This window comes from Thamnophis sirtalis, unplaced genomic scaffold (assembly GCF_051295495.1).
Source record: "Thamnophis sirtalis isolate CommonGarterSnake01/CBP01778 unplaced genomic scaffold, rThaSir2_p1.2 scaffold_13, whole genome shotgun sequence".
NCBI lineage: Eukaryota > Metazoa > Chordata > Lepidosauria > Squamata > Natricidae > Thamnophis > Thamnophis sirtalis.
In genome coordinates, this window is record NW_028261393.1 from 24,199,327 (window position 1) to 24,214,668 (window position 15,342).

The 15,342-nt window shown below is 45.5% G+C and overlaps 1 protein-coding gene across 1 annotated transcript in view; it reads left to right on the forward strand.

Annotated features, from left to right (window-relative positions):
- The first annotated feature begins 3,461 nt into the window (after window positions 1–3,461).
- CSMD2 (CUB and Sushi multiple domains 2) overlaps window positions 3,462–15,342 on the forward strand; it is a 771,224-nt gene continuing 759,343 nt past the window's right edge. The window contains exon 1 of the mRNA XM_087728138.1: window positions 3,462–3,618. Coding sequence (XP_087584264.1) covers window positions 3,462–3,618 — 157 coding nt within the window. The remainder of the gene's footprint in view (window positions 3,619–15,342) is intronic.

Genomic DNA, 15,342 nt, shown 5'->3' on the forward strand with positions numbered 1-15,342 from the left:
AGTGAACAGACTTTGTCATTGTTGTGATGAATGGATCGGAAAGACCAGGTTAGGGACAGATTGTCATAGGGGAATTCTATCTATGTCCATGATGATGAATCTATGGCACGTGTACCACAGATAACACACAACGGCCTCTCTGAGGGCACACAAGCCATTGCCCTAGTTCAGCTCCACTGCACATGCACGTGTGCCTCCCGCCAGCCAGCTGGGGGGAACGTGCATGGAGGATGCACACTCATTGAATTTTGGGTGTTTGGGGCATGCAAGTGTGCACTTTGGGCACTTGGTCTGGAAAAGGTTAGCCATCACTGATCTATATGGTTGCTGTGAGGCAACACCAACTTGATGGCACATAGTTAATGACAACATTGTCAAAGACTCTGTCCCAGTATCCTGTTTTTCATTATACAATCATCTCAGTGGTTTAAAGATTCTTTTATTTCCTCATTTTTCTTAAATTCCAAGGAATACCTTGCAGTGATTGGCATCTGATTGGCAATACGCGCTTCAGCAGTTATTTCTCGAGCAATGAAGTAAGCCCTCAAGATAAATTCAAAGTGGAATTTCCAGTCCCTTGAGACTAAAGAAGAACAGAAGCCTGTTTTCACTGGGGAAGAAAATGTTTGGGAAAGTGCAAAGCAGATTTGGCACAGGATTAATCTTGACTTCAGAGTCTTTTCTTGACTTTTTACCAGCCCCATTCTCTGTGCTTTTCCAATTTTATGTATTATGTATAGGAGTGTCTATGGAGATTTTCATCATCCAAGTCATGGTTTTCCCTTCAGCTCTGAAGAAGCTTCTCGGATGAGAAGGGAAACATTTTCAAGAAAAACAAGTAAGTCCAGTTACTCTTGAAAAAAAAATCACCTTTGTGATATGTATAGGTGTAAATCCTCTTTTGAAAGTTGGACCATAAGGAAGGCTGAGAGCCAAAGAATTGAGGCCTTTGAACTCTGGTGCTGGAGAAGACTCCTGCGAGCACTTGGACTGCAAGGTGATCAAACTGGTCAGTCCTAGAGGAGATCAACCCTGACTGCTCTTTAGAAGACCAGATCCTGAAGAGGAAACTCAAATACTTTGGCCACCTAATGAGAAGGAAGGACTCCCTGGAGAAGAGCCTGATGCTGGGAAAGATTGAGGACAAAAGGAGATAGCAGAGAACGAGATGGCTGGATGGCGTCACCAGAAGCAGTAGGTGTGAGCTTAAATGGACTCCAGGGGATGGTAGAGGACAGAAAGGCCTGGAGGAATGTTGTCCATGGGGTTGTGATGGGTCAGACAACCAACAACAGTAAATCCCCTTTCCATCACTTAGTCCAGACATCCTCTGAGAGCTACCAGGTGCTGCTTAGCCTCCTGGGTCTTCCCATCAGCATGGCTTCAATGAATTGTGGAACTAGCCAAGAACGCAAGAAGGAGGGAGGCTGGTGTTCCCCAATCTTTGCCCATGCTGGTATCTTTTCAGGAGCATCAGCTAACAGGCAGATTCTCTGCAAAAGAGTGCCCCTCATTTATAACTCACTTCTCTGAAAATGATTTTGAGCCCCTTCTGTCACAGTCACACGTTCATTCCTCCCTCTCCATCCGAATTCACATTAATCTCCCACTCTGTCCAAGTTGAACAAGAACAGTATTCGAATAACAGGAGAGTCTAGCCCAGTGGTTCCCAACTTGGGCCCCACGGCCGGGGGGGGGGGGGGGGGCAAGTTGAACCTTGTTTAAACCAAATTAATGGCCCTTTAGGCTTGCTCCGCTTGAATAGAGTTCACTTTTTGAGTATAGTAAGAATTATATGTGTGTGAGAGCCGTTGGGGGGGGGGTGATTTTTAGAGATGCTTAGGTGAGGCATGGCCAAAAAAAGGTTGAGAAACCCTGGTCTAGATATGGGGGGGGGATCTCATTTTCCTCATCCGAACTTGCCTGAGTAGCTGGACTATCTCCCCACGGAAAGGCCGCTGCAAAAGGCGCGTTGGATTCCGAGGGTCTCTATAGAAAGAGCGCTGGAATCAAATTCAAACCAGGGCGGGAGGGGGGGCGGGGAAGGTGAGAGGAAACTCCATTCACGATGCGATCTTTTTCACCTCTGCCCACCCCCCAAAGCAAACCAAGCACTCCGCAGCGGTTTCGTTCAACGACCCCTCTTTGAGCAGAGAGAGGGAAGGGGCGCCTCAGCGAGCGGAGCGAAAGAGATTTGGGGAGCACCTTCTTACTGCCCGCCCGCCCGCCTTCCCTTTCCGCAGCGATTTCTGCTGCTTGCGCCGGTATTGAAAAGGCTGGAGCGTTAAGTCTTGAGAAGCTGGTAGGTAGGGAAGCAAGCAGTGCAGATCGCAAGAATTACACCCTCAACTCCCTTTCCAGTAAATTTTAAAGATGAGGCCGAACCTCTTGGTGACTTATTTGAACATTTGCGGAAAGATTAAACAGCCAAAAAATAAAATTAGTTTGTAGTGCTGGGAACTTGGAGTTTGAAGCTTTTGTTTTACAACCTGCTGCAATTGACTCAAATGCAGAGCGGCGTTCACCCAGGGAGTTTCTCTTCAGTTTCGTGTGGGTATACACGCGTTGGCTCTGGTCCCTTTTCCTCCGGGTTCCGCCAGAAGCGGTGGAGGCGGAAGATACATTGACACCAACATAAAATAAACAAGCATTTTAAAAGGCGGCAGTGAGAGAGATTTTTTTGCACCATCCATCTCCCGCAAGGTGGATGTAAGGTTAATTTGCTTCTATTGGGTGGAAAGACAGGCGGCGGGTGGGGTGTGTGTGTTGGGGGGGGGGAGAGAAGAATGATAGAAGCCTCTTAGCAACCCCTCCAGATTGAACTCCCCCCCCTGCGCGCACACACACAACACACACGTGTTTCTAATTTAGCATTTTATTTGTGTTTTATTTTTTTTTCCAAAGGCAGATCATTTTTAAAAAAAATCTCTCCAGGGTAAATCAATGATTAATCACCGTGGATTTAGAAGTATAATTCTCTGAGGAGTTTCCGATAATCCAAGACAGTACTTAAAAGTATATAATAATGATGATGATATTAAAAGGAAAGCGGGGAAGGAAGGGAACGGGGAGGGGGTGGATAGGGTACCAGTTCTCTCCCCAAGCTCTTGCGTGATTTGGTTTAGTCCAGCTGCTGCAGCTGGGAGGAGGAAGCACAGAGGCTGCCCATACATTCGGATATTTCCCTCCTGGAGGGGAAAAAAAACAACAACCGCCACCCCACCTTATTGTATTAATCTTATATATGTGCATAAGATTAAAGAAGGGCCATCCTCCAGAACCCCCAAGTCGGAGACTTCCATCTCCTCCTCCGTTAGATTCTTCCACTGATCAAAGAAAGGAGGAGGGGTGGTGAAAAGGAAGAGGAATCCAGACCAATCACCCACCTCTCTCTCTCCCCCCTCCTCCTCCTGTTCCCTCCTTCTCTTCCAAGCGAATCAGCCCCCCAGCTCCTGTTTGACATGCAATCCTCTTTCGGTTGGGACAAGCCGGCATGCCGCTGCAGCTTTAAACGGAATTGGGGGAAATTGGGGATTTTTGCTCTCATGACGGTGGAAGTGAGCTATTGGAGCCGGATTTTACTGCTCTCGGTGGGGGTTTTGGCAACAACAGCCACCGGTAAGTGGGGTTGGAGGGAGACGTTTTAAGTTTGGGGTGGGGGGGAAGTATGTGGGGTGGCCGTAAATGTGTGCGTCGGGGCTGGCCGCATCTCTCCCTTCCCCACGACCAACGGATGACCCATCATTTTTTATTTTACTCTTTACGTGCATATTTTTTTTTCCTTCCAAGGGAGAGAGCGGTGGAATGGAGAATCCAGGGGTCTTTTCTTGTTTATAAGGGAAGCTGCGTGAGCTTCCTTGGCAGTTTTTGGTACGTTTTTTGCTTCTCCTCCAGACTTAAAGTTTGCAAGGATAGGGCATCGGAGCAACAATTTTCGAAGGGTAATTTCTTTCCCAGGATGGGTGTGAACGAGAGGGAAGAATGAATGCACCCCCCTCCAAAATATCCTCTGTAGAATTGATGCCTTTTTTCTTTGGGCTGGCAATTTGCAAAACTGGGAAAAACACATGAAGAAGATAAAACCTCTGGATGCCTTTAGATTTTTTTTCTCCTCTAACAAAAGATACTTGACCTGGCTTCAGACCTGGTTACAGCACAGAAACCGCTTTGGTCGCATTGACCGATGATCTCTGGAGGGCCAGAGATGGAGGCTATGCGTCCATCCTGGTTCTCCTTGACCTCTCAGCGGCTTTCGATACCATCGACCATGGTATCCTTCTGCGACGACTGCGGGAGGTGGGAGTGGGAGGCACTGTTTTGCGGTGGTTCTCCTCTTACCTCTCGGACAGGTCGCAGTCGGTGTTAGTGGGGGGGCAGAGATCGTCCCTGAGGCCCCTAACATGTGGAGTACCTCAGGGTTCGGTCCTATCCCCCCTACTATTTAACATATACATGAAACCGCTGGGCGAGATCATTCGGAGGCACGGGATAAAATACCATCAATATGCGGACGATACACAATTGTATCTGTCCGCCCCGTGCCAACTCAATGAAGCGGTGGACGTGATGAACCGGGGTCTGGAGGCCGTTAAGGACTGGATGAGTGCTAACAAACTGGTGCTCAACCCGGATAAGACCGAGTGGCTGTTGTGTTTCCCCCCCAATAATTTGGCTAATACACCAACGCTTAGGCTGGGGGGTCAAATTTTATACCCCTCAGATAGGGTCCGCAACTTAGGAGTCCTCCTGGATCCACAGCTGACTTTTGACCACCAGCTGTCAGCTGTGACCAGGGGGGCATTTGCCCAGGTTCGCCTGGTCCGCCAGTTGCGGCCCTACCTAGATCGGGGGGCCCTCACAACAGTCACTCGAGCCCTTGTGATCTCTAGACTGGAATACTGCAATGGGCTCTACATGGGGTTGCCCCTGAAGTGCATCCGGCGACTACAGCTAGTCCAAAATGCAGCCGCGCGAGTGATAGTGGGCGCACCTCGGTTCGCCCACGTTACACCTGTCCTCCGCGAGCTGCACTGGCTGCCTGTTGGTCTCCGGGTGCGCTTCAGGATAATGATGACCATCTTTAAAGCACTCCATGGTAGTGGATCTAGGTACTTGAGAGACCGCCTTCTGCCGATTACCTCCCTAAATCGACCAATCAGATCGCACAGACTGGGCCTCCTCCGAATTCCATCTGCCAGTCAATGTCGACTGGCGACCACACGGAGGAGAGCCTTTTCTGTTGCTGCCCCGACCCTATGGAACGAGCTCCCCATGGAGATCCGCACCCTCACCACGACCCAGACCTTCCGCGCAGCCCTCAAGATCTGGCTCTCCCAGCAGGCCTGGGGATAGGCTTCCAATTACCCGCCCGAGTGTTTGATTGCTGAATGAAAGCTGTGTTTTATTATTTTTCTTTTGTTCACAAAGTGTTTGTTTTGACCTTGCACTTCCCCTCCCCTGTGGTTGTAAGCCGCCCTGAGTCCCCTCAGGGAAAAGGGCGGCATATAAATCCCAATAAACCTAAACCTAAACCTAAACTTGAGAAAGCTCTAATTTCGGGGAGGGTTGTGAAAGTGATAAAACACATCCTGGACATCTTCACACAAGCCAACCCCCCTCCCCATTTTTACTCAGAATAGACTTAAGGCCTTGACTTTTCTAACAATTTCCCACCTTCAGAATAGTTTAAAAGAGAAGTAGGGGTTTCCTTCTACCTTCCTTGCTGCAGAAGCTGGCAAAGGCTGAAGTTTGATTTCTTGACAAGTGGTATTGAGCGAGGGAGGAAGGGACAGTTGGTTTCTCCTAAAGGGTGATTTTATGCCTGCAAGAGGTTGGACTAATTAGAATTTCTTGACAGATGGATGCATTGGGGAAATCTTTCTTCCCAATAGTGGGAAGACTCTTTGACTTTTCTGCCCCTTTCTAAAATGATTTTAGGCCACAGTGCTGCACATAAAAATGCGAAGAAGCTGGAGCTCCACACTCCATGCAGTGTGTTTTTACTTCAGCGTAAGGAGAGGTTGGATAGATCCATGTGTGGATCTATTTTTACACATCATTAGGTCAGCTTTGTGGTTGGACTGAAAAACAACCGAACTCTTTCTTCTTAGGAGAGTCTTTCCCAGAAGGCTTGGGTTGACAATCAGCTGTTTGTTCCGGGTTATCTTTGGGGAAACTGTCATAAAGATGACATTGGAAGTTAAAGAGGAGAGCCAGTGAACTCAACCAAGGATAGAATCTTGCTTTTGACCGCCTCTGTCTGTTTTCTTGCTTTTTGGGGTGTCTGGGCTTATTAAGAGTAGAAGCAGTTGAAACCTCTCTATCCTACAAGTGGGACGCTAATTAGATGCAGTTCATGGAATGCTGCTTCAATTTGCCTTCTCATCCTCTTTTGCTTCATAGTTTCTCCATTTGTGGAGAAGCCAGTTTTAATTTCTTTGGGCACTTTATTGTGCTCTGTTTTGTCAAATGCTCCTGAAACTATTTTTTTTTTGCAAAATTTTTGGATTGCTGCATTACCTACTGTATCCATCTCTAACACCAAGCCGCCCATCATTTCCAACTGTATGTCTCTGCTTCCTTAGGAGTGATCAGATTTATAGTTCAATATCAGATGTAGAACAGCAAATGAGAGAAGGCTGTTCCTACAGATCAGTCTCATCTTGATGGACTTCATTTGGGCTGGCGGGCTGTCACTGTTTAGAACTTCATTCTCCTCCAAAAGCCTCATTTTGCTAAAAACTGGTTATTTGGGGTTTAATTTTTCATTCTTTGTAAATCTTTCCCTATTTTTAAGGATAGACAAGGCGTTCTAAGTTTTTAAATAAGTTTTCAAAGCAATTTGCCACTTCTGTTGAAAAGAATGCACTGATTAGTGCATACTTGACTAACTGCTGGTTTGATAATCCTATTTCTGTTAGTCTAGTGTGGGCTTTTTTTTTTTAAAGCCTTTGGTAAAATATCAGCTTGGTTTGCTATATTGGAGCAATAACTGAGACCTCACTCATTGATTATGGGATGCTTGCTTCACCTGCTTCTGTTCTCTGGAGACCCTCCCCCATTATTAGAAAGTAATGACCATGACTGTCCAAAGTGTGGCACTACAGGTGTGTGAATAATGCTAGTGGAAAATAGCAGTTACATGTATTAAATGGATGTATCTAAGTATATACCAAAACTCAGTCACCTTGCTAGCATCACATTAATCTCTCTCATCTAATTGGTGAATTTGTCAGTGATTCCAATTGCTCATTGAAAGTGGGATAGAAAGGTAGAATACTGTAATTTTTTTAAAAAAAAAATACAGATACTGCATTTTCTAGAGGAAATTGTCTCACCAGATATATAGACTTTATTATGAGTTAGCAAATAAGTTTTTTTATTTCATAAATAATATTTCTCTTATCAAAAGAAAAAGGCTATTTCTGTTTCCTGATATTCTTTAAATATTGTAAAATACAATGTGTTTTTTAAATGAAAGGGCAGTGCCTTTCATTGATGTTATAGCTCTGTCTGTGACTTTATGACAGTCTGCTGTATGTTTTCCTTGCTGCAGCTTATCCTTTCAAATCATTACAAGTGGAGCAGGATTGTTGTTTCTAAAGATATTATTTGTTACACGGCTGCTGTAAATGGATAGGAAACCAAAGCAAACCCTATTACTTTCATTGAGTTTTGCTCTTATTTTCTAACAATAGCCCTGTGAGGTAGTCTGATAGAATAGTGAGCAGCTCTGGAATCAAAATGGGTAAAAACAAACTGCCTGAGACTCATGATTCTTTGCTCCTTGTGGATATTTGAAGGGCCACTCAGCTAGCCTAATGAGCTTCATTTGACTTGGTGGGAGAAGGTAAACATATCAGACATGATGAAGAATGGATTGGGTCCTCATTTATTTTTAGCCATGATTTGTTGAACATGTTGTTGGGTGGCTCCCCTGTTACATTAAAACATAAAGTATTTAGAAACTACAGTAGCTGGGTTCACACTGCATATTAAACCGAAGTGAACAATAACACTATGATTTAAAGGACATAAAGCAGAATCCACTAGCTCCCTTTCTCCATAAAGTTTACATTGTTAGTCTTTGCTAAATAAACCTGGATCTCGTCTTTGCTATTGGGTACTGAATTTCAGTGCAGACTTGAATAAGCTGGAATGGAATAATCGCAGGAAGAAGTTTCCTAAGGTTTATCAATACCTCCCTTTTTTCTTTTCCTTTTTGCATCTGAAGTGAGCCACTTAAAGGAGTATTTGGGTTTATGGTTTGGGACTGGATCTGAGCTACACCACCACCACCACCACCACCCCCAGTTTCTGATAGTGAGTGAAAGGACAGTTAAAACCCTTCTTTTGTAGAATTGCCAGAACAGGATTCCCTGCACTGTTGGAATATTTATTTTGAGAAACCCCTTTATAGCCAGTCATCACATTGTAGCATGACCAGAAGCAGAAAACCGACAAAGCCTCAGCAACTCTGTTTAGCTCTAGACATAGCGAAAAACAGGCAGCCTCAGTGGGATCGGTTGGAGTCCTTCAATATGCTCAATTCTGTGCTTTAAAAAACCCCATTTTCGTATGTGTCAATTTAAAGAGCAATAAAGGATTTCAGGATGTTGGGACAGAGGTTGTTTGCGCCTTATCTCCACCCTAGTTTTTAGTCCTTATGTGGCTGCTATTGCATGATTAGCAGGGTACTGTGAAGTGAAGAAGTGTCTTCTTCTTAGTCCAATATCTTCATACCTCCTGTATCTCTTTCATCAGGATGGTAGCCACTTTTCTAGTTCTGTCTCAATGGCACTTGCTAGCTTTCATTTCTCAGTCCTAGCGGCAAAATGTATATAGGCTGATGCAGTCTGGAAGTATTTCAAATTGTTAGCATCCTTTAAAAAAAAAGACAACCAGTATGAATAAAGCTTCTTTCTTTGCTTTATTTTTCCCATTCTTTGTCAGAATTTCTCAGTTTCCTGCTTAGGTTTTGGAGCATGTCCATTTTTGGAGTGTGACTCTCCACATGCTACTTTCAGATGGTCTATCCTTCAAGCCAAAATGGTTACAAACCCTTATGCTTGTGTAATTAAAATATTCAACCCTAATATTGAAAGTCAACTCTCAAGTAAACAAATTGCAAACTGGGTTATAAAGGGAATAAAAAAATGGCTACATTTCCTCATGGTTTTGGCCCTGTATGTGCACGCATCTGTCCGTGTGTGCATGCAATGTGGGTATAATCATAAAATTATTACCCAGTTTTTTTAACATACTGATTATTGGAATATGTAGAGAGGCTGGATGTGCTTTTCCAAATCCCACGAGCTCTGCAGACCACATGCTGATTCTACTCTTGTAATAAGTTTAAGAGAAATCTAATTAACTGAATGTTTTCAGTTAGACTGAAGCTACTTATTTACATTGTGGAAAAATCATCAGGAATTGAGACAAGCAGTAGGAAAAAAAGAGTTCTTGCAGGTACCTTTTCTTTTAATTGTATAAGTCCTCTTAATGAGCTTTCTGTCAGTTTGGTACCTTTCAGATGTATTGGACTTAATTATTATTATTGGCCATGCTGTTTAAGAAATATGTGTGTGTGTGTGTGTGTGTGTGTGTGTGTGTGTGTGTGAGAGAGAGAGAGAGAGAGAGAGAGAGAGAGAGAGAGAGAGAGAGAGAGAGAGAGAGAGAGAGAGAGAGAGAGAGAGAGAGAGAGAGAGAGAGAGAAAACACGAATGAACCAGTACATCTAAGGGTATAACCAATAAAATAACCTTGATGGAGATTTGCAAACTCTGTTGCCAAGGCAACAAAGGGTAAAACATATTTTAAGTCCACTACGCCAAAAAACATTTGGAAGCAGCTCAGATTTCTCCCTAATTCATTGAACTATTAGCAGTAGTACTTAGTAGGTGCAAAGTACTCAGACTTTCAAGATTTTTGTTATTTTTGTAGTAGAAATAACTTCTTGTGGAGTTGACTCCTTGATCTGAACTGCCTAATAAGGCTGGCAGGGATACATCACATTGGAGATGAGAACAGGTCTGGGTAGCCTTGGACCACATGGTGGTATGCTCTTGAATTCGAAGAGAAATGGGGCCTTTGATTCAGTTTAGCAACATGGCACCATTCTGTAGATTTATTAAACCTGCATGCTTTTCTCACTTGAGGAGTTTGCTTATTTTGATAAGTGTTAGAGGAAAGTGAGACAGTAAGGAAGAAGTATGCAGGCCTAGGGGACACTTCTGCCTGTCTTATATAGATGAGGGATGGAAGTGATCTGAGTTAAAACAAAGGAAGCATCTTCATTCTGAATAGTATGTGCTCTTCTCTAAACTATTCATTGAGAGGTTCAAGGTTCAAGGTTTATTACACTTGTATGCCGCCCTATTCCCGGAGGGACTCAGGGTGGCTAACAAACCGAAGGGGAGGGGAATAATACAGACAAAAAGCAATAAAAACAAACAAACAAAATACGGAAACAATTTAAAAGCAGTCAACAGCCACACAATTCAAGTGTGGATGGGAACTTATCAGCCCCAGGCCTGTTGGAACAGCCAGGTTTTGACGGCTTTGCAGAAAGCCTGAAGGGTGGTGAGGGTTCGGATCTCCACGGGGAGATCGTTCCAGAGGGCCGGAGCAGCCACAGAGAAGGCCCTCCTCCGGGTCGTCGACAATCGGCATTGGCCGGCGGATGGAATTTGGAGGAGGTCTAGTCTGTGGGATCTGATAGGACTTTGGGAGGTAATTGGCAGCAGGCGGTCTCTCAAGTACCCAGGTCCAATACCATGAAGGGCTTTATAAGTGACGACTAGCACCTTGAAGCGTATCCGGAGACCAATAGGCAGCCAGTGCAGCTTGCGGAGGATAGGTGTAACGTGGGGGTACCGAGGTGCACCCACAATTGCTCGCGCGGCTGCATTCTAGACAAGCTGGAGTCTCCAAATGCTCTTCAAGGGCTGCCCCATGTAGAGTGCATAGCAGTAGTCCAGTCTTGAGGTCACAAGGTCGTGAGTGACTGTTGCAAGAGCCTCCCAGTTCAGGTAGGGACGCAAATTGGTGCACCAGGCGAACCTGGGCAAATGCCCCCCTGGTCACAGCTGACAAATGGTGTTCTAAAGTCAGTTGTGGGTCCAGGAGGACTCCCAAATTGCGAACCCTGTCTGAGGGGCGTATAATTTCACCCCCCAGCCTGAGAGATGGAATACATGGCCAATTGTTGGGAGGGAAAAACACAAGCCACTCGGTCTTGTCTGGATTGAGTGCAAGCTTGTTTACCCCCATCCAGACCATAACAGCCTCCAGGCACTGACACATCACGTCAACCGCTTTGCTGAGTTGGCACAGGGCGGACAGATACAGCTGTGTATCGTCCGCATACTGGTGATATTTTATCCTGTGCCGCCGAATGATCTCACCCAGCGGCTTCATGTAGAAGTTAAACAGGAGGGGGGACAGGACCGAACCCTGCGGCACCCCATACTTAAGGGGCCTAGGGGGCCTAGGGGTTGACCTCTGCCCTCCAACCAACACCAACTGCGACCTGTCCGAGAGGTAGGAGGAGAACCACCGAAGGATGGTGCCTCCCACCCCCACCTCTCGCAACCGTCGCAGAAGGATACCATGGTCGATGGTATCGAAGGCCGCTGAGAGGTCAAGGAGCACTAGGACGGAGGCATGACCCCCGTCCCTGGCTCTCCAGAGATCATCGGTCAGCACGACCAAAGCAGTTTCCATGCTGTAGCCAGGCCTGAATCCAGACTGAAAGGAGTCTAGATAATTGGTTTCATCCAAGGACCGCCGGAGCTGAGAAGCCACCACTTTCTCAACAACCTTCCCGACAAAGGGGAGGTTGGAGACTGGATGATAGTTATTTAGAATGGCTGGACCCAAAGACGGCTTCTTCAGGAGGGGTCTCACCACCGCTGCCTTTAAGGGGGGGGAAGAACCCCTCCCGAAGGGAGGCGGTAACTATCGCCTGGATCCAGCCCCGTGTCACTTCCCTGCTATTCGCGACCAGCCAGGAGGGGCACGGGTCCAGCGCACACATGGAGGCACTCACTGCTCCCATGGCCTTGTCCACTTCCTCAGGGGTAACAAGTTGAAAATCAATTCATAGATGCTGCTCAAGACCCACCCCCAGTACCTCGGCTGGCTCTGCGCAATTGGAGTCCAGGTCTGTCCGAAGCGGAGCAACCTTATCCGCGAGAAATTGGACAAATTCCTCAGCTCTACCTCGTAAAGGGTTTCCCGTATCCCTCCCTTTCAGGAGGGAGCTGGTTATCCTGAACAAGGCGGCTGGGCGCGACTCAGTGGATGCAATCAGAGCGGCAATATAGGTGTTTTTAGAAGTCTGAATTGCCAGAAGGTAAGCTCTGATGCAGGCTTTTAACAGTGCTCAGTCTGACTCAGATTTACTGGACCTCCAGCGGCACTCTAGGCTTCTCTTTTGGCGTTTCATCTCCCGGAGATCCTCAGTAAACCAAGGAGCCCTCCTGGATCCACTGCCTCAGATCGGCCATAAAGGTGCAATCCAGTTAAGAGCCTCCGTCGCTGCTGAGTTCCAAGCAGCAACCAGGGTCCCTACCGGACTGTGGAGGAGAGTATCAGGCACAAAGCCAAGCAGCGTCTGAAAGCCCTGAGGGTCCATAAGGTGCCTGGGGTGGAACCACCTAATCGGTTCCTCCTCCCTACAGTGGGGGATTGGCCTCCGAAAATCAAGCCTCAGTAGGAAGTGGTCCGACCATGACAGGGGCAAGATCTCGCTACCCCTCAAACCAAGATCACAACTCCACTGCTCCAAGAGGAATACGAGGTCAAGCATGGGCCCTGAATTACTTGGGTCAAGCCCATGGCTGTCATGGAAGCCATGAACTCCTGCGCTCCATCAGAGTGCTCACTGAGCGAAGGCAAATTGAAGTCCCCTAGCACCATAAGCCTGGGGAACTCAACTGCCAGCTCGGCTATTGACTCGAGGATCGAGGGGAGGGCTGTTGCAATGCTGTTGGGAGGCAGATACGTTAACAACAAGCCCACTTGACCCCCAAGGTCCAAGTTCACCAGCAAGGACTCACACCCGACAAGCTCTGGAGCAGGGATCCTACGAGGAACTAAAGATTCCCGCATAACAATGGCCACTCCTCCACCCCTTCCCTGGGGTCACGGCTGATGCAGCACCTGAAAACCCTCTGGACACATTTCAGTGAGGGGAACTCCTCCCTCTGGGCCCAGCCAGGTTTCAGTAATACATGCCAGGTCTGAGAGAGTGTACCCATAATTGGTTCTCATTCTTCCTCTCTATATAAGAAATAATTCTGTCTTTAAATAAGCTGCTAGTTGGTAGCATGTCATAATGGGGGGGGGGGGTTGGCAGTGGGAAGGGGAGTTTAATTGATTCCAGTGTTTAGCCCTCACTTGACCATGGAAATCAGGTGATTTGGGGACAACCCAGAATTTTTGTTTCAGGAATAAATCTAGGGAAGAGTTATAGAATAATTATAATGGAATGATTATGTGCTGCTACATTGGTGTCAGCTGTTATTGACTGCATAGATAGAACTTCAGGTTTATTTATTTAGATTTCTTATTCTTATTCTGCTGTCAAGGCAAAGAACACATTTCTTTTCTCCTCCTGTTTTCCCACAATAGCTCTGTGAAAGGGGATGGGAGGGGAGAGAGAGAGAGAGAGAGAGAAAGAGAGGGAGGGAGGCAGGGAGGCAGGGAGGGAGGAAAAAGGGGAACATCTGTAGGAAAAGAATAGCCAAATTAAAGGTCATTTAGGCTCCTGGCAGCAGGAGGAGTATCTTGTTATTTTTTCTTGGATTCAACCATTTTTTCATTTAGCTTCTTAAGACATTGTATTAGGTCAGTATTAAGAGAAAAATGCATGAATGGATTCATACATTTTATGAACCAGCTTTGTTGACTAGATAAGCATAGAAACTGAAAGATAGTGGGAACAGATTTGGAAAAGAGATAAATGATATAAGGTTGTTTTTTTCATTGATCCAAATTCTCTGAGCTAGTTGCACTCTGGCTATGAATACTTTAATTAAATACTTATTTAATTAAACAATAAACAGATTAATCAGAATAGCTCTGTGCAAAACGTTTTGACTTCTCTTGGTTGAACTATTGCAGTTTGCAAATAGTTCTCAACTTGTGACCACAATTGGGACTGGAACTTCCATCACTAAGCAAGGCAGTTAAGTGTGACATGCCATTTTACTACTTTAACCCATGGTGGTTAATCAAGTTACTAGTAATTTATTGAGTCATTGAATGAATCTGGCTTCCCATTGTCAGAAGCTGATTAGAAAGGCCGCAATGGTGATCACATGACCCTGGATTGTAACACTTAAATATTTCCTGGTTGCCAAGCGCCTGAATTTTGATCATGTGACTGGGGATGCTGTGATGGTCGTATGTGTGAGGGTCTGTTGTAAGTCATTTACTTCAATCAATCATAACTACAAACAGTCATTAAATGAATGGTGGTAAGTCAGCCACATTTAAATGAATTCATTCATTTAAAATAATAAAAATCTGAAAACAATTCTGGGAGGTTTACAACAACAAATTATGGCATTTACATGAAGTACAAATCTTGGCATAGGCCAATGATGGCGAACCTCTTAGGCACCGAGTGCTCAAAGTGCACATTTATGCCCCACACGTGTGTGCACCCTGTCCATGTGCTCCATCCAAACTGCAAGGTGCAGGCATATGCGCACCCATGCCCTGCGCATGCATGTCCTATGCATGTGCAGCAGAAAACCAAAGACCAGCTAGCCAGTGGAAGGCATGTGCACATGCACGGCAAAGACCCAAAACAGAGCTGGGGCAATGGTGCATGTGTCCATAGAGAGGACTCTACATGCCACCTCTGGCACGTGTGTCATAGGTTCGCCACCACTGATATAGACTGTTTCTCTGAAGATAGAAGTTAGCAATTGCAAGCAGCTTGAGCAATAGGGTGTTATACCAGAAGCAACCAAGTTAAAACAGTGCTAGTGGGTACCAGATTTAGTGTTAGTATCACTTTATATAATGCAACATCTGACCTGGATGACTGAGAACCCCCATAGATGATGAGATTTGCTTTCTTTTAAGAAAAGATCAAAATAAAATAAAAAGGCATAGAATATCTGTTTTCTAGATCCAAGTTGACTTTTTGATGTAATCAGTTTAAAAACAAATCACATTACATTAATCATATGTTGTCTTTTTCTCTGCCAAAACACTTAAAAGGGATTAAAGTAAAATGTTTGTAATTAAGAACTGGGAAAACAAGGCTCCCGAAGAGCTAGATGAAAGTAGAATTCTTAGCATTCCTCACCATGGGTCTGCAATTTC